We start from the raw sequence: 19,708 nt of genomic DNA, 5'->3' as shown, positions 1-19,708 counted from the left end.
GCCATAGTTTGGAAAGGCGACCTGTGACTGGGACAGTGCACCGACTTTTTGGGGTTCTTAGGTCCTACAATAACGACCCTAATACTAAAGTGTAGTTCTGGGTACCAGAAAACCTTCTGACGTGCATTTGATATGATGTCCAAAGAGCCTCGACACTGTAGTGTGGTTTGCCTTCGAGGTCCATGCAGGATCAGCTTCATCCCAAGCAATTAAACCTGACGCTGATCCCTCAACAGCACACATGTTTAGACACCAGGTGCTGAAGTGCCTGAAATAGATCTTGACATGAGATCATTTGCTGAAGTGACTAATGTGGCTCAAATCAGATCAGGTTAGATGTGGACCTGATTAGATACAGGTTAGATAATCGGCTTTGACAGCCTGCCCAGAGGATCTTCTGCATGGACAACGTCACCACATCAAGCCAGGCTTCTACGTTTCTGACTACCCCATGCTCAAACCACTGTGGACATGACGTAACTCCTACCTGTGAACATTCAGCTGCTCTTACATGCCTCTCTGACATCGACCGGGCTGGTTCATGGTACACGAGAGCCACCACCATGGCTCAGACAGGAGGAAGAAGTCCATGTATCTTCAGTCCTGTGCTGCCTATTGAACACTGCTGGTTAGGTTGGAATGGGCAGGCCTAAGAATCTCAGACACTTTGAGGACCAAAAGGACCAAACTGTGATGTTCTAGATAAACGACTGGGTCAGCAACTCTCTTCTGGCTGGTCTCCCTCTGCGCACCATCAGGCCCCTGCAACTCATCCAGAATGCAGCGGCACGGGTCGTCTTCAATGTCCCAAAATTTAGCCATGTCACTCCACTGCTGCGTTCTCTCCACTGGCTTCCTGTAGCTGCTTCCCGCATCAGATTTAAAACCCTGACGCTGGCCTACAAAGCCAAGAACGGACCAGCCCCTCCGTATCTGATGGCAATGGTCAAAAGCCGATCCGCACCAAGAGCCCTTCGAGCTTCAAGTACGGCTCGGCTCGACCCGCCATCCCTCAAAATCCGCGGAAGACAAGCGTCCAGGCTTTTTTCTGTCCTGGCACCAAAGTGGTGGAACGAGCTGCCCCTGGGTGTCCGAACGGCCGAGTCGCTCGCTGTCTTCAAACGCAGACTGAAGGCCCACCTCTTCAGAGAGTACTTGGACGAATAGTTCTATGGACGCCTTATTGTATTGTCTTTAGCAATGTCTAAGCTTGGTGGTATCGTTTGTATTATTAGTCTATTCTAACTAGTTAAGGCTTTTCTTGGGTAAATAGCAAAGCACTTTGTAAGTCGCTCTGGATAAGAGCGTCTGCTAAATGCCATAAATGTAAATGTAAATGTAAATGTCAGAACATCTCCAAAACATCAGGCAGGTCTTGTGGAGTGTTCCTGGAATGCAGTGGTCAGACCTACCAAAAGTACAACCGGCGAACCAAGATCAGGGGCACCCAAGGCTCAATGATACTCATGGAGACCCCACCTCACAACTTTCAGGACTTGCAGAGGTCTTGCGGATGTACATGCCTATAGGGGTCAGAGATGTGTTGGCAGCACGAGGTGGACCTACACAATGGTGGGCAGGTTGTTAATATTAATGTTATGGCTAATTGGTGTCCTACTAATCACGTCTAATCAACTTCCTCCAGCCTTTCACCCATTGTTTAACACGAGAGCCACCAGGGCAGTCCCAAATCGCATAACCCAATTGATCACAATGCACAAAAAGCAAAAGTAAATGATATGTATTTGATAATCTTTGAAAAATGAACTCTTTATATTTACACATCATATTTTGTGATAGCATGTACAGGGTATAGGTTTTTTTTTTGTTGAGAAAGCATTGCATTTCCTAGGAGATGATTACAGATTCCAAATCCAATGGCCTTCCAGAATATAGTCCCATTCCTCCTTCCTTTCCAGGTGCAGTCAACTTTTTTGGTTGGTAGGTCTCTGTAATTGCTTGTAGACATTGAACAAAGGTTTCCTAAGGGAGGAACCCTTACTAGGCATGCATACATACATCTACTGGGTAAGATCTACAGTTTGGCACGATGATTTTTCTTTTCACAAGCTGTTTCATGGGAATTTCATGGGCAATCATACAGAAATGTACTGTGACCAACCATGGGTTTCGTATTCGAAGACACACAAACACAAACGCCACAGTAGATGTTCAAGACCCCTCATGATGTCCCAACCCAACCACGATGGTTTGGAAGTAGCTCAGATCGGACCTAGAATAGTGTCCACATCAACGGGCCAGGTCAAGTTCAAAGCTGTCCTTTGCAAAGTTCCTTCAGTAGCATTTCTTGAACTTGATGAGTTTCTGGAAGGCCTGCTTGAACTCGTCGTTGAAGGCAGTGTAGATCACAGGGTTGATGAGCGAGTTGAGATAGCCGAGCCAGGTGAAGAAGTCGAAGAGGACTGGATGGAACCAGCACTCCTTGCAGATAGCCATGACCAGGGTTACCACGAAGAAGGGCAGCCAGCAAACGATGAAGGCCCCCAGGATGATGCCAAGGGTCTTGGTGGCTTTCTTCTCCCTGGCAGCGCACAGCCGCTTCCTCTCCAACACGCTGTCCGCCAGCTTCACCTTCACGCTGTTCATGAAGAGTGGAGAGCCGCCTCCGCCGCCTCCCGATCCTCCGGGATGAAGATGCCCTTCCTGGTTGGAAGCGGAGTTGAGGGAGCAAAGGGATGAGCCAGCTGATGTCTGGATCAGCTGTGCCGTTGTGAAGCGCTTCCCGCAGGACGCCGGCGTCTTGAAGATCCTGGACCGGGCGGCTACGTAGATGCGGCCATAGAGGATGATGAGCAGAACGGTGGGCACGTAGAAGGCCCCGAAGGTTGAGTAGAGCGTGTAGGAGATCTGGTCTGTGTTGACCAGACACTCGGTCAGCTCCTCATGGGCCTTGGCCTGCCTCCAGAAGAGCGGCGGAATGGAGATTGAGATGGAGATGACCCACACCACCCCGATCATCAGTGCCGCCCTCCGCGTGGTCCGCCTCTTGGAGTACTCTAGCGCATCCGTGATGGCCCAGTAGCGGTCCAGTGCGATCACGCAGAGGTGCAGGATGGACGCTGTGCAGAAGGTGATGTCCGACGACAGCCAAATGTCGCATATGATCTGGCCTAGGGTCCACGTCTTGCTCACCGTGTAGACGATGCTGATGGGCATGACCAGGATGGAAACCAGCAAGTCCGTCAGAGCCAGGGAGCCAATCAGGAAGTTGGCGGGCGTGTGCAGCTTGCGCGTCAGGAAGATGGTGGCGATGACAAAGGCGTTGGACAGCATGGTGGCCAGGGTTACGACGGCCAGAAGGGCAGAGAGGGTGATCTGGAGGCCTAGGAGCGTTGCTTCATCCCAGGCCTCGGAGTCCTCGGAGGCTCCTGTCGTGTTGGGTAGGAAGAACTCGCTAGTGCTGTTGTACTGATCCATTACAACACTCCACCGCTGACCATAGCTGTGCTGCACTTCCCTGGATAGACTGGAGACTGTTCACGGGTCAGTAAGAGACTCTTTCGTCCGTCCGATGAAAGAACGTCTGCTCCATTTATCCCTTTTGTTGAACTCATGAAACAACTGGGTTCCAAAGTCTAAAGATGAACAAGTCCAGTGTTAAAAGGGTAGAAGGATGACCGAAGGGTCGAAGATTCGATCTTCTCTATAAAAGGGCAATGCCTGATGGCGTTCTTGCAAGATTTCAAACGGAGGGCTAGGGTTATCTGCAACTCTTGCCTTCTGACGTGATGTTACCATAGTCCTCGAGCGCTGTTGCCAGTCTTTGTCTGGGTTTATCTTACACTTTGTGTTCGGCGAATACAAACGATCCTTCAGTGGTTCTGATTACAGGCTCAAAGACTCGCCGCATCCCCCCCACTGCTGTTTCAAGCTGAGGGCAACTGCTATTCCCTCGTGCTGCTTAAGATTCACCACAGGCGAAGCCTCCCAGGTGGAGAAGACGACGTACCCCGGCATCAGGACTGATCTGTGGTGTTCACTGTATTCATTGTATGTGTGCGAGTTGCCGGGTTGTCGGTTGTTAATCCTGACAGAAGGAGCCGAGCGCCAGGCTTGGCCAGACCGGGGTAGGGCTTAGATCGCAGGAAGGCTGGATGAAATCCATGTCGTGTTGAAGATCTAGACAAGACAGAGAGGGACAGAGCAGAGCGAGAGACAGGGAGAGAGAAAGAGAGACATTAGGATTTGGTGCTGGATCCAGAGGCGTGCATGAATAAGCTTATGATGGCTTACGCCTCCGCGTTACTGATGTGCCTCTCCGGAGATGCAACAACCCGTGAGGCACATGCAAAGCACACTGGGAGCATTATAATGAGGGGCTTAACAAGGCAAACACTTTAATAAAATGCAAATGGCTCGCGTTATCGCCGCTCTTATTATCTGCCACTGCGATGTGAGCACACACACACACACACACACACACACACGTCAAAACATGCTTTCATCATTCATCTTCCCCTGCCCCTCAGTGCTTCTCCCCAATGATGCCAACATGCATACACACACATAAACATGTCTACTACAGACCACCACCCACAATTTATTTCCATTTGGGTTCGCCAGACATTCGTCAATGCCAGAGTAGGCCTCAGATTGATAACCTTCCACTGGAGCCACGTTCCGAACGTGAATACGGAGGTGTAAAGACAGCCGGCACAGCGCCCAGTATCGGTACAAAGCACACGTGTAGAGCGTATGGAGCATCTTCTGACATTCCTGGAGCATCATCACTGGGAAGACCCTGGTCAATTTTAGCCCTGATTCTCAGTCTGACTCTGAGTCTGTCCCAGCCAACATGCTCATATGAGGCTCCCAGCTAGGTGTGTTCCAGTTGGGTTCCTATAGGATCTGAGTGGGTTGGTACATGGGTGTCTTACTGCAACCCAGCTGGGCTTCCAGAATGGGCCCTAGTGTTAGGACAGCCCATCCTAATCTCATAGGTTCCCATCTAGGACATCCCATGTACAGTGTACAACCCAGATGGGGCCCATGATTAACCCCTACTGGCCCCTTTACTGACCCTGGACAACATGGAACCCACGCACAAAACATTCTGGTTCCCAAGTGAGGCTACTGGTTCCCATAGAGGCCCTACATGGGCGTGTTGTCTGGGGCGCTGGTTGGCTCTAGTCTGCAGATTTTCAATCAGTTGAAAGAGAGAGATATAATAATGTCTCCAGCTGCACTAGATGCGGCATTGCTGGAGAGCCAACATGCTCGGAGGACAGTGTCCCCAGAGTCCCCAACAGACCCCAGTGCCAGCCAACAACGCTTCAAGAGTGATGAGTGGAGAGAGCACCATCTACCCACCTGAAGACGTCTCCGACTCCATATCCCCCACATATGTTCAAAGCAGTGACTTTTTTGGAAGTTTCAATTCCCAGATTTAAAATGTCCTGTTGTACTTTGTGAATTTGCATATTTCTATGCATTTAGGTTGAAAGGTTTGTGTTTTCATTTGTAGCAGAAATGCTGAGGTTACTTATATAAAAATATTAGGAATCTTGTGCAAATATTTTAACTTTAATTTAGCAAAAAACTACATTGAAAAAAAGATTGATACCACCTTTTTTTCCAGCTGGGGTCAACTTTCTACAAACCCTGTATATAAACATCCAAACTGTTCAACACTGCCCCATTCAAATCTCCTCAGAACCTCATCACCTCTTGCTGAATGCACTTTCAACCTTTGGAACCTCGTTGGCCTTTATTCACTAGCAGTGTCGGACCTACTGAACTCCATCATGCCCACACATTTGTCCTTTAACAGAGCTCCTTTCAGGCGCCTCGGTAGCTCAGAGCAAAGCTCCAATCCTTTCATGAGCTGATATTTCATGTTTTTTACAACCTTAGCCGTCATTACACCAATTCACAGCTCGCTCTCTCTGATTACGGCTTATTGGTTCTGGCAGCTACGCTTTTATCTGTGGGCTGATCTGTTCTGGTCCCTTCTTTTACCAAACCAAATGACGGGTCGTTGTATTGTTGTAAGGGCTGTAGTATCAATGTTATTCAAATGAATTAGATCACAGGTCTCACAATGTTTGATGCCTTTTTACTCAAAGTATTCGTTATTTCCGAGTCCAACCTAGAAAGCTAGGACTCCTTTTATCACATGATGCTGGGAGGAGAAACCACTGTTCCTTCACGCTTCATGAAAACTGAATATAATTGGAATTCTAAATGAAACGTAACATGAATATAAATGGAATTGTCAATGGAACGGAATATAAATGGAATTATAAATGAAACAGAAATTAAATAGAAACAGAATGTAAATGAAATTATAAGTGGAATAGAAACTGAATATAAATGGAATAGAAAATGAATATAAATGGAATTATAAACAAAACAGAAACTAAATGTAAATGGAATTATAAACAAAGCAGAAACTGAATATAAATGGAATTGTAAGTGGAATAGAAACTGAATTTAAATGGAATTATAGGTGGAATAGAAATGAAAATAAATGGAATTATAAAAGAACATAAACTGAATGTAAATGGAATTATAAATTAAATAGAAACTGAATATAAATGGAATAATAAGTGGAACAGATGCTTAATATAAATAGAATTATAAGTGGAATAAAAACTGAATATAAATGGAATTATAAGTGGAATATAAACTGAATATAAATGGAATTATAAGTGGAATATAAACTGAATATAAATGGAATTATAAATGAAACAAAGACTGAATATAAATGGAAATACTAAATACTAAATAATACTTAATTTCTACAATATTGCAGATTTTAGTACAAAAATAAATAAAACTTTCAACAGAACCTTCAATGACTTTTATCAGAAGTCCCCCGCTGTGATATGGGATTGTCTGCAGTGTACTGTATATGATTTACGCAGTTTAACTAAAGAGGAGCATACTGTACATCCATGACCCTGATATAAGCCTTTAATGATGACCGATTTAATATTTTTACAGGCTTAAAGGCTGCATTGATCAATTCTGGGAACTTGCACCAGCCTTTATAAACGTCTATACACTGTAGGCTTATGTAGCCTTATGATCGCTGCCCTTCAGTAAAGCGTTTGCCTGATTCTAATCAGCTTAATTATTTTAACACTTCAGATCATCAAACGGACGTAATCTTAGACTGTACTAAATACAGAGGTCAATATGGAGACACGACACTCTACACACTCAGTACACTCAGAAGAGAAGGGTCTTCAGTCTGGGTTAGAAGACAGCGAGCGTTTGGACAACCAGGGGAGGTTCGTTCCACCACTTCGCCTGGACGCTCGTCTTCCGTGGATCTTAAAAAAGGATGGTCGGGTTGAGCCGAGGCAGATGGGGAACACCACCGGGCCCTCCTCTACCTCTTACAGTGTGGTCACCCACATCCCGACAATCCTACTCCCATAATAGAGGCTCAAATATCAAAGGAAAGAACAAACAAACGGGAGAATCGCCTCTGAATAATCTCCTGTAAAGCAGCTGTTCAGCAGCTGTAATCTCCCCCGTTGGGGCTGTGTTTGGGAAGGTGCTGGGAAGCAGCTGTGTGTGGCTAACCGGAGCAAATACACTCCACCTCGGGTGCTGACAGCACGCAAGTGCGAAACATGGTGCCAGAACACTTCTTATCTGTCAGAACACACACCTAGCACCTGTTTGTCATCACACTCCACACCTCAGCTGACACTCGCAACACTGTCTGTGTGAGTGTGTGTGTGTGTGTGTGTGCTGTCAAGTTCAAACACACACAAACCGAAGGTGACAACTCTTTTCCTCCTGAAAAATTTAACACGGGCCAAACTGTGGCACCGGGCAGGTCTTGCAGGGGTTTCCTGGCACGCGGTACTCAGCCCCCGAGGAAGGACCATCGGTGCCCAGGACTCACTAATGCTAATGGAGACCCCACCTCACAACCTACAGGACTTGGAGAAGGAGGATCTGCTGCTAACGTCTCGTAGTGCCATAGGACACCTTTAGAGGTCAGGGCTGTTGTGGTGGCACGAGGGGAACCTCCACGATATTAGGTCATCAGGTGGTCTTAATGTTATGGCTGATCAGTGTATGAATACTTCTTTTTTTCCTTTTGTTCCAAGACATCCGAGTTTGAGATAACCTTTGGTAGGTACTGACCACTGCATACCAGCAAACCCCAACAAGAGCTGTCCGGAGATGTTTTTCGGAGATGTTCTGACCCAGTCGTCTATCTAGAACATCACAGTGTGGTTCAGTGTGTCTCAGATTCTCACGCTTGTCCATTTTTCCTGCTTCAAGACTTTGTTCACTCGCTGCCTAATAGGTCCACCCCTCAACAGGAGCCCCTGGAACCAGATCATCAGAGTTCTTTCACTGTTCTTTTCACTTCACATGACAGAGGTGCTGATGTTGCAATGGCTACAATGGCTGATTGGTGCACATCAGGTCCAGTATATAAGGACAGAATGACAAGACACGTGAACCGTACATAGCGCCACCTGTTGGAATTATGCAGTTTGCGGTAATTACTCGGAATTCCTCTCCAGTTTGATCACTGGTATTACGCTGTGTGGACATCATCATTCTCTCAGCGCGGCTGCATTCATCGCCACTGCTGCCCTGAGCCATGGTGGCATTATTATTAGGACCCCTGTGGGGGGGTGAGAAAACAGAAGCAGCCTGTCCTGACACTTTTTAATGAAGCCAAGGATGCGGTGAATATCGGCCTCCAAAGGTTAGCTAAATGTTTGTGCTTGTTTTTGTTCCGTTCTGAGTAATTGGTTCTCCAGAAAAACAAAAAAGAAACGAGGGGGAAAAACAGGCCGACTGAAACCTCCAGTCATTAAAATGGAGCAGCGCAGCGCAGAGAGATAGAGAAGGTTCGTTTTTCACTAGAACTGCTCGTCCAAAAAAACACGGCTGCTGCATCCGGACGGTTCCGCCACGCCGACATCAAAATCTCCACAACCAGGTAACCACGTAAGACGCATTTCTGATACACGGAAAGTGCAATTCATAATTAAAGATGTGTTGGTGTATCAACGGGAAGTGTGTGACTTTGTTGAAATGGGGTGGAAAACGCTCGGATGTTGATTTACAAGCCCATCTACAACCTTGTTATGTTACCTCCAAACAAAACACGCTCTGTTTTTATTGGTTGGTTTCCGGTGGAGTCACCGAGATGACCAACAGTGGCAGAATATCTAGTGTAACTTAGCTAAGTCTAGCCAAACCAAGCTTAGCACTGTAATGCTGTTCCTGAGTTTTACCGGCTATTATTGCTGTCCTCTCTGGGTCCTCTCTGCGCCATGTGGGGTTCGCTAGCTAAAGAGATGCTTCACCCAGTCTCTGCTAGCGTAGCCTTTGTGCTTAGCCACTAACCAGCTAGCAGTTGGGGTTTATGTAAATTTTAGGGGCATTAATGCAACGCGTCAAGACTGTGATGTAACAGTTTTGGGGGTTTAAAATCGGCCCATTTTCTAGCCCTTTTTTTGGGGGGGGGGTTGCTGGATGTTCTTTTGCAGGAGGAACAGCTTTACTGGTCAAATTACGTTAATTTCACAGCGGTTTTGCCAGTCCAATGAAATCAATGCGTCTGAAATCGATGCCAAAATAGCAGCCGGTGGTCTTGGTTCATAACAGTGATCAGAACTTGTGAGATACCATCAGCAAACGCTTTTTTGATCACGTATTCAAAGAGGAGACCCCTCGGATTTGCAATTCCCTCAGCTGCTGCCCAAGAACTAATCCAAAACTGTGGTTTCTGGTCCTGGTATGATTCCAGCAGCCGCAGAAAAGCTGCTGGACTTACTCTTACCTCTATTTACACACTGGATTTGCTGCTGTGCCAATCCGTATATATACACCAATTGGTACCTGTATCCCCAAGGGCAAAGGCAGACTGCAAAGAGAGAGAGAGTGAGAGAGGTTGAGCAAGAGAGATTAGAAGTCATCTAAACAATAAAAAAAATAATCATGTCAGTGTGTACTTTCGTCAAGACTGAAGGGCAAGCGTGTGCTCCCGGTTCCAATCGCAGCAGCACACGGCTGAGCAGCAGAATGTGATTAGCGCTCTGGCAGATGGGACGCTGGTCTCGTTTAGCCAAAAGACCCACAGGTAGTGCTGAAGGAGCCAGGCCAAGCCGACGGATGACCAGCACATGGCTCTGCAATGCACACTACCTGCTCACCAGGCTTCAGAATTCATTCGGCAACCTAAAGGGCACACGTCCATATATTTTTCTGTACCGTATTTTCCCCTGATGGTTTGCTTACCTAGCAAAAAACAGTCAGAAGGCATGTTTGCGTGAATACTGACCGCCGATGCAAAGTCACCAGGTGACCAACGCACCTGCAGGGAAGCGCCGTATATACCCGGCTCTGACACACCGGCTAGCAGACGCCACTGACGGCCAGGGTTGCACTAGAGTAATGTGGGGGGATAGCGCCATCTACCCACCCTAGAGAGAGCAAGGCTGATTGCGTGCTCTCTTGGCTAGCAGCGCGATCGAGATACGAACCAGCGACCCTCTGATCTCAGTGGCAGCGCCTTAGTCCGTTATTCTTTACCAGTAAGCAGACTCTTTGTGGTTACTGTGCCTTTAAGCCCTTCCAGAAGCAAGAAGACAAGAAGGCGGGGCTTAAAGGGATGTGTTTAAGGTTGTAAAATTCCGTACGCTGCCGTGAAATCAACGTGAAATCCCAGACATTTCTTTTACAATTTAGGAATCTCGCATGGGTCTAAAAAACATCGCCTATTATTTCTGCTCTACTGGCTCCATAATGGTGTGGAGTGCTTGGTCCCCAGTGTATAATGCTCCAGACACTAGGAGGTTAAGGACCACCGCCTCTTTTGCAACTGCTGCCGATGCAGCACTGCCAGGCAGCCAACTCGCTCTGAGGAAAGTGCCGGATCCCCAGCTACCAGATGCCTGCGCTGGCCGACATCTCTCTAGAGTGATGAGGGAGAGCACCACCTACCCACCAGGAGAGAGCACTTCCAGCAGCAAAGCATGGCTCGGGTTTCGTACTCGCGAACCCCAGGCCAAAGTAGTAGTGCATTAGACGGCTGAGCCGCTGCGAGCCCCTAGGCCCCTCTATTTTTAAGGGTGCATGTGTCTGTGAATAACAAAAGAGAGATGTCTGATGTCCCTCAAGACGGAAAGCTGATGCTGCTTTCAAGCTGCTTGTCTCCACAGGGCTGATTCTGTCGGTTTGAGGCCGCCATGTCCCCTAAACCCCCCAAAGTCCCCGGTGCTGCAGCTGCCACTCTGATTTCCCACGACCTGTGAAAATGTCAATTGAGGGTTTTAGGGTTTCTGGTATGAAAACAAACAAACAAACAAAAAAGCACCCCTCGCTCTCTGTGTGCTGTCAGGCCATCCCGATGAGGTGGGTACAGTGGGCTGATGCTCATATATAACCAAAGGTCAGTCGGGGGTGCCTGGACAACTGGGTCAGAGCATCTCCAAAACTTTGGACCGGCCTTGTGGGGCCTGGTTCTCGGTATGCAGTGATCTGCCAAAAGTACACAGCAAAGGAAGGACGACCAGAGGTCACTGGTGCCCAAGGCTCATTGACAAGATCTATGAAGGCGCCACCTCACAACCAAGGGGCACCTTTAGAGGTCTCGTGGAGTCCATGTCTCGACGGGTCACAGCTGTTTTGGTGGCCTACGCAATATTAGGCTGGTGGTGGTTTATTGTTATGGCTGATATGGCTGGTATAATGTCATACCTCAGGCGTAGGAGAAGGATCAGGTCAGAGTCAACTCACCGAACCGACTACATTTACTGTTACTGCATGTGTGATTCATCAGGTGAGCCCGGACACCTCCTATCATGACTTTCTAACTTTCCGTGGCCTTCTCTGGGGGAGGTTTTGCAGTCTGAGGAACACAGCGAGTTTCAGGAGCCCTGAAAGCAAAAAGCTCAAAGCCTTATGTCCCAATCCCTCAGCAGAGAGAGAGAGAGAGAGAGAGAGGTCTCAGACGCCCTTTATGAAACAGCCGGGGTCACGTCCGCAGCCTATGGTCATCCCTGAAGAGACGGCTCGGTGAGGAACATCGGTCTGATCCTGGGAGATGAAGCACAGGAGTCATGCTGAGGGCTTAGAGGGAGAGTCGCTCTGATGGCTTGGCTTCTACCGTTCCTGCCTTCCACTGAGAATGTGATGGTGCTGTCTGTAACTCACATACACTGTATGTCCAAATGTTTGTGGACACTCTAGCTACTTTCGGTTCAGCTACTTTTACACACACACAGCTTGTCTAGTCCCTGTAGAGAAGTACTTCCAATAGCATAGAATGTATGTATCGGCACCATGCTGCCTAATACCTGCCAGGCTTGGGATAGAGGGGTATCAAGCCTCCCAGCATTGAGCATTGAGTGGAGCAGTGGAAGAACTGTGTTCTCTGGATAGCTGGTGCTGTTTGGGATGAGTTGGGGAGTTGGGGATGACATCCTGGCCTCACTGAAGGTCTTGTCGCTGAATGCAATCAAACCCTCACAGCAATGCTCCTTCAAAATCTAGTAGAAAGCCTCTTTCTTTCCTGGAGAGTTGAGACTCCAACAAAAGCAGGATCAACTCTTTTTTAATAGCCTTGATTTCAGGAGAAGCAATGACAAAAGAGCAGGTGTCCCAATACTTTTGTCCTGTAATAATGAAGCTGTGATGAAGCTGTAATGATGGTAACGTTCTAAGGACGTTCGAAACATTCGAACATCTGATAGTAGATGTAGATGTTGAGGCTTCCGTGTCATTTTCGGCCCGCTGAGCTGATTCTACCTGACAGTATGTCGAGCTGCGAGAGCTGAGCTTGACCTTTTCTGGAAAACGGAGAGGGGAGGACGGACTCGGCTTGAGGGCAAAGAGAGAGAGAGACGCTGGGAGAAGGTCACGCGTTTCTGTGAGGTAAGGAGAGGTTTAGAGGAATGCCTTTCTCAAAAACGCTTGAAAGTGAAGGCCCAAACGCTTTAAAGAGGAAATCCGCGGTTTTCAGACTGAGAGAAACTTACTGGCTTACATTGGGGTTGAAAGGAACCAGGCACTGGTCGCCATGACTACAAAACCAAGTAGTGATGCAGGGCGAGGCCAATGGCCAGCGCATTAGCGACGCTACTTGTGCAGTAGTGATGCAGGGCGAGGCCAGCGGCCAGTGCATTAGCGATGCTAACTCTACAGTAGTGATGCAGGGTGAGGCCAGCGCATTAGCGATGCTAAGTGTGCAGTAGTGATGCAGGGCGAGGCCAGCGGCCAGTGCATTAGCGATACTAACTCTACAGTAGTGATGCAGGGCGAGGCCAGCGCATTAGCGATGCTAAGTGTGCAGTAGTGATGCAGGGCGAGGCCAGCGGCCAGTGCAATAGCTACGCTAACTGTGCGGTAGTGATTCTAACGCCATGGTTGCTGGGCGGTGGGTTATTTCTATTGGTCCATTCACTGTCGTGCAACTGTCAGATTTAAATAATGCCAAAAAGGATAAAAATAAATAAATGTAAAAATATATTTTTATAATAAGCACTTAATAATTTTATAATTATTTATCATTTAACTTTATTATTTATTTATTTATTACTTTATTTTATTTATTTCATTATTTATAATTTTTTATTTAGTTTATTATTTATTAATTAATTTATTATATTATTTACAATTTTTTCAATTTATTTCATTATTTATAATTTAAAAAATCCAGCACAGACCCACACAAGCAGATACACGTACACTGTATTATTATTATTATTAATAATAATAATAATAATAATAATAACTCCTGATAATAATAAACCATCATAAGCAAATGAGCGACCCAGGGGCTGACAAACGATGAGTCGCTGACACACAAAGTCTTTCTGACCTACATTCAAAAGGAATCTCTTTAAGGCACCAACAATACCCAGCGGTCACCTGCTGTCCAGGAAGAGGTCAGGCTCTCCGACAATATGAATATGCATGAAGTCAAAACCGGAGTCATCAGATCTGAGCCAAAAGGGACGGCGCTGTTTAAAAAAAAAAGGGGGGGGGGGCTGTAAACACGCGCCAGCCTCATGCCGGAGTCCTCGGGACAACAGCAGCTCTAATTAAATACAAGATGGGCCGAGTGCTAATAAAGCATTCAGAGCTGTTCTGGTGTCACGCTCGATTAGAGTCATGAGCCGGGATGAAGACGAGAAGAAGAAGAAAATGAAGAAAGCGACGAGGGGGGGTTGGTGAAGGGGGGGGGGTGTGTGTGCTTTTGAGGGTGGATGCCTGCTGGAAAAAAAAACCCTGGACGTCCACTGAAAGTTAAGAAGGCCTCTCCTTGCTGTTTTAGAGATACACTATGTCCAATGATCCAATGGTTTGTGGACACCCCTTTTAATGGATGCATTCAGCTACGTTAAGTTGCACCTATTGCTGATGCAGATGTGCAAATGCACACACACACAGCTTGTCCAGTCCCTGTAAAGAAGTGATGCCAACGGGACTCTCTGGAGCAGATCAACATCATGAACCTATTGGCACCAGGTGTGGGCTAGAGGGGTATAAAGCCCCCAAGCATTGAGCTGGGGAGGAACTGTGTTATCTGAAATGATGGTGGTAGAGCTCCATACAGTACTTTGGGAGTTGGGGATGCGCTCTATCAAATCCTCACAGCAGTGTGCTCCAAAATCTAGTAGAAAGCCTTGCAAAAGACAGTTACTACAGCGAAAGCAGGATCAACTCTTTTTTAATACCCTTAATTTCCAAAGAAACAATAAATGAGCAGGTGTCCCAATACTTTTGTCAATTTTGTGTATATTTGGAAGCTATGCAGTGCCATTTATCAGATTTGTAAATGCACTTTTTAACCAAATCAAGACTGCTGACCAGTGTATGGGCTTTTGTAGAACCTGTTCCATCACATGGAGGTTCTTTAAACCTTCAAAAGGTTCTTCAGACTCAACAACCCTCCAGCTGGTTCTTCTCCAGGTCCAAGACTGGGTCCTCCTGAACTCACACTGACAGCTGGTCTGAAAATCCAATTTGCTTTCCAGCAGCAAAACCCTTATTCCCAGTTGAAGCAGATATCAATCCAGTGTGTATCTCCTGGAGTCACACTGGGGGGTTAAACCGGTTAAGAAGCAACGAGCAGATAAGGACCTTCATCAATATCTACACCAACACAGCTCAACCCTGCCGACTGCCCCGCCTCGCTGTATAGCACAGATTTCTTTGAGAAGGTCTTCCGAGGGAAACACACAAGGTACTAGAACACTAGGCACCACAACACCAGGAAACACTAAAGCACAAGGTACAAGAACACAAGGTACTAGAACACAACGCACTAGAACACAAGGCACTAGAGCACAATGTACTAGGACACAGTGCACTAGAACACAAGGTACTAGAACACAGTACTACAAGACAAGGAAACACAAGTTACTAGGAACACAAGGCATGAAAATACAAGGTACTAGAACACAAGGTACTAGAACACAGAGTACTACAAGACAAGGAATCACAAGGTACTACAGCATAAGGTACTAGAACACTAGGCACTACAACACCAGGAAACACTAAAGCACAAGATACTAGAACACAAGGCACTGTAACACAAGGTACTAGGACATAAGACACTAGAACACATAGTACTACAAAACAGGGAAACACAAGGTACTAGGAACACAAGGCACGAAAATACAAGGTACTAGAACACAAGGTACTAGAACACAAGGTACTACGACACTAGGAACACAAGGCACTACAACACAAGGTACTAGAACACAAGGTACTAGAACAGAGTACTACAACACAATGAAAAAACAAGGTACTAGAACACAGAGTACCACAACACAAGGAAACACAAGGTACTAGAACACAAGGTCCTAGAACACAAGGTACTAGAACACAGAGTACTACAACACAAGGAAACACAAGGTACTACAACACATAGTTCTGAAGCACAAGGTACTATAAGAGTCCTACAACACAAGGAAACACACAGTGCTAGAACACAAGGTACTAGAACACAGAGTACTACAACACAAGGAAACACAAGGTACTAGAACACAGAGTACTACAACACAAGGAAACACAAGGTACTACAACACATAGTTCTGAAGCACAAGGTACTATAAGAGTCCTACAACACAAGGAAACACACAGTGCTAGAACACAAGGTACTAGAACACAGAGTACCACAACACAAGGAAACACAAGGTACTAGAACACAAGGTCCTAGAACACAAGGTACTAGAACACAGAGTACTACAACACAAGGAAACACAAGGTACTACAACACATAGTTCTGAAGCACAAGGTACTAAAGCACAAGGTACTATAAGAGTCCTACAACACAAGGAAACACATAGTGCTAGAACACAAGGAACTAGAACTCAGAGTACTACAACACAGCTGAAACACAAGGTACTAACCTAGCACACTCACACAGAGCAGTACACTATTACACTCACAGTCTCTGAGCGAGAGTGTCCTCTGTTGTGGAAAGTAGTCACTGAGATGTTCTCACATTTTTAATATCTTCGTGGCAAGCAAACTCACATGCTCATATACACACACACACACACACACACACACACTGCATGTTACTGTCAGCTGAGCGGAACCTTGCTGACCACAGCGGGTGTAATCTTCAAATTTGATCAGATAATAAACAGCAGAATATTTCCTCCTCATGTCCACAGATAAAAAAACAGTTTCTGTCTGTGAGAAACGGTTTCTGAGGTTCCACCGTTCTTCTACACAGTACTGTAAACCCCTGAAGTTCACGTATCGAGTACTTTCTAGCCCCCTGAACCCTGGAGTTATACTTAAGTGTTTAATATCGCTAATGCAGAAACTACCCACAGGGTGTCCCACAGGGTTCTATTCTAGGGCCTATTAAACTAAAGTGGGCTGGCATACAGGGCCTAAGGGGTTAATGTAATTTCTCGTCTAATATTTCAGCCAGAAAAAAAATATATAACATTTCACATAACTGAAAACACACAAAAAAATCCAGTTGATTTAGTTCCAGTTACTGAATATGAAGTAAAGAGAATGAATACGCGAGAGCTTTTTAATTTGAGGCTGTATTTTAATTAGCCCGAGGCATTTATCGTTGATGGTGGTCTCTTAATTTCGTTCAGTCGTGCAGACTGGATTCTGAGTGACATTATCAGATTGAGCGTTTTCTGTTTGCTAGGCTGGAAGAGAGAGACGGCAGCTGCATACCAAGAACTCTCAGGCCGGTGAGGCGGGCGGTCGATCTGCTCCGCTCTGACAGGGTAACTTCAAGAGGCGAGAATCAAATTTACACAAATTTACACACTTTCCCCCACTTTGCCTAAATGTAGTCGATGAGCCGAGAAACATTTGCTGCCTGAAGTTTGGGCTTGTTTGAGCACTGGCGCTACGAGGCTAATGTAGCCAATGGAAGCTAATGTTGAACCGGTTTTAGCGCCATGCTAACTTCATACGCCTAAATCTTGACACACACTCGACACGCCTCAACACTGCATCAGATTGGTAAATAATCGGTAATAGGCCGCTTACTTGGGTGGTAATACTATATGACGCCACAGGCCTGTAATCTGTAATTAGCAAGTACTTAGCTAGCGCTACATGTTTGGGGTCGGTTAGCTTCCGTACTTCTTGTGTGGCCTTCGAGTCATGTGGGAAATATCGTATTTATGAGATGAGCGCACACATGAACATCTGTCTGGTCCTCGAAGTTATATACTTTCAGACCAGCTGACCTGTCCACCCCAATATAGCAATATACACGATGTTGACAAAAGTATTGGGACACCTGCTAATGCAAGGGTTTTAAAAATAAGAGTTGATCCTGCTTGTTGGAGTAACTGTCTCTACTGTCCAGGGATGAAGAAGGCTTTCTAAAAGATTTTAGGGTCCTTAGCTTCCTTACTTTTAGTGTGGCCTTCGAGTCATGTGGGAAATATCGTATTTATGATTTATCAGCCACCGCAACCTCATATGTGAGCCCCCATGAGCCCTGACTTTCAGAGTTGGGCCGTTTCAATAGAAATGCTAATAACCGTATAAACTGGTTAGCCAGTTGGTTATTGGCTACCTAATTTGGATCGTACGTATTCTCCGCAATGCTCCTGACACTAGTGAGGGTAAGGAACCAGAGGCCTACCCTACACCTACCCACCCTGGAGAGAGCAAGGCCAATTGTGCTCTCTCGGGACCCAGCTGCTGATGGCTAGCAGCATGACTGGGTTTCAAACCAATGATCCTCATGGTCATAGTGACAGTGCCATATTTCACTGGCATGTCAGTCAGGGCTGTAAGTGTATTAATAATTAAAAATAATTAAAAAAAGGTCCATCTCTTGCAATTAAGCAGGCTGACTGTGTTACTGTGCCTTTAAGAATGATATATGTAAATGAGGTCTCTTCTGACTGGCCACAGAACCATTCAGTGGGAGGGCTTAATGATGTAATAATTAGAAATGCTTTTTTAGCCACACTGCTAAATCAGAGAGCTGACCCACAAATCAGTTTAACTCAGGCATGTGACCGCCCTCTCACGGGGAACAGGGTCGCCGGCTGTGGTCAGAGGTTCGCTGTTCGTGGTCGGCCTTATCAGATGCAGTCACTGCAGTTGCAGAACCTGCTCACGTGTGCTAACGCGGAGCTTCGCGGATGCTTCCGGACCTGTGGCTGCGTATCACTGAGGTCATCAGCGGCCTCAAGTCCAAAGTTTGCCTCAAAGTGACTCCGGGCGCGTCTGGAGGTGTCGTTCTGCTCCGTATTCAGGTCAGCCTGGAACGTCCCCACAAGGTCAGCTACGTCTCTTTATTTCCTTCGCTGAAAGAAGTCATTCCTGTCAACTCGCTGACACAAATGGGGCGAGAGAAAAAAGTCTTTTTCTCAGACACACACACACACACACACACACACACACTCAGGACGCTAAAATCCGACCAGTCTCCTCTACACTTGTTGCCTGCCACTTCCTATGAGCTTTACACACTCGCTCGAGAAACGCCGAAGCGAAGGAGAGCGCCCCATTGTGAAGTGCGCCGCCAGGCCTGGCTCGTCACTTTGACATCGTTTGACCTCTTTGCTCTGCCCTCTCTCCTCCACGTCTCCGTCCCTTGCTCTGCTGTGTCTGGCCTAGCCGCTGCAGATGTTCGGGAAGTAGGGCATTAGGGGCACAAACACAGACGGGATTTGTGTGCTTGTGTGTGTGTGTGTGTATATATGCATGCTTGTATTTCTATCCTTATGGACCGAATGGCCTGGTGTAGTAAGTAGAGCATCACGTAGAACATCTGTCTCGAAGTTATATACTTTTAGACCAGCTGACCTGTCCACCCCAATACAGCAATATACACTATGTTGACAAAAGTATTGGGACACCTGCTCATGCAAGGGTATTAAAAAAAGAGTTGATCCTGCTTCTGTTGGAGTAACTGTCTCTACTGTCCAAGGCTTTCTACTAGATTCTGGAGGAGCATTGCTCTGAGGATTTGACTGCATTCAGCAACAAGAGTGTCAGTGAGGGCAGGATGTTGGATGATGATGATCACAACCCCACCTCATCATCCCCAACTCCCCAAGTCATCCCATCGCATAGGTTCATGTTGATCTGCTCAAGAGAGTCCTATTCTATTGGCAGTGCTGCTCTACAGGAAATAGACAGGATCTGCATGTGCATTTGCATATCTGTGTCAGCAAAGGCCGCAAAATTAGCTGAATGCGTTCATTGGAAGGGGTGTCCACAAACATTTGGACATATAGTGTAT

The 19,708-nt window shown here is 46.5% G+C and overlaps 1 protein-coding gene across 1 annotated transcript in view; it reads right to left on the bottom strand.

Moving 5' to 3' along the window:
• Positions 1-1,774: 1,774 nt before the first annotated feature.
• The window catches only part of htr1d (5-hydroxytryptamine (serotonin) receptor 1D, G protein-coupled), a 30,104-nt gene continuing 12,170 nt past the window's right edge, over positions 1,775-19,708 (bottom strand). The window contains exon 2 of the mRNA XM_072690599.1: positions 1,775-4,140. Coding sequence (XP_072546700.1) covers positions 2,296-3,438 — 1,143 coding nt within the window. The 5' untranslated portion in view covers positions 3,439-4,140 and the 3' untranslated portion in view covers positions 1,775-2,295. The remainder of the gene's footprint in view (positions 4,141-19,708) is intronic.

Source organism: Salminus brasiliensis, chromosome 10 (genome assembly GCF_030463535.1).
Source record: "Salminus brasiliensis chromosome 10, fSalBra1.hap2, whole genome shotgun sequence".
Lineage (NCBI taxonomy): Eukaryota > Metazoa > Chordata > Actinopteri > Characiformes > Bryconidae > Salminus > Salminus brasiliensis.
The sequence above is the reverse complement of the archived record's forward strand: the minus strand, read 5'-3'. Positions and strand labels throughout refer to the sequence as shown.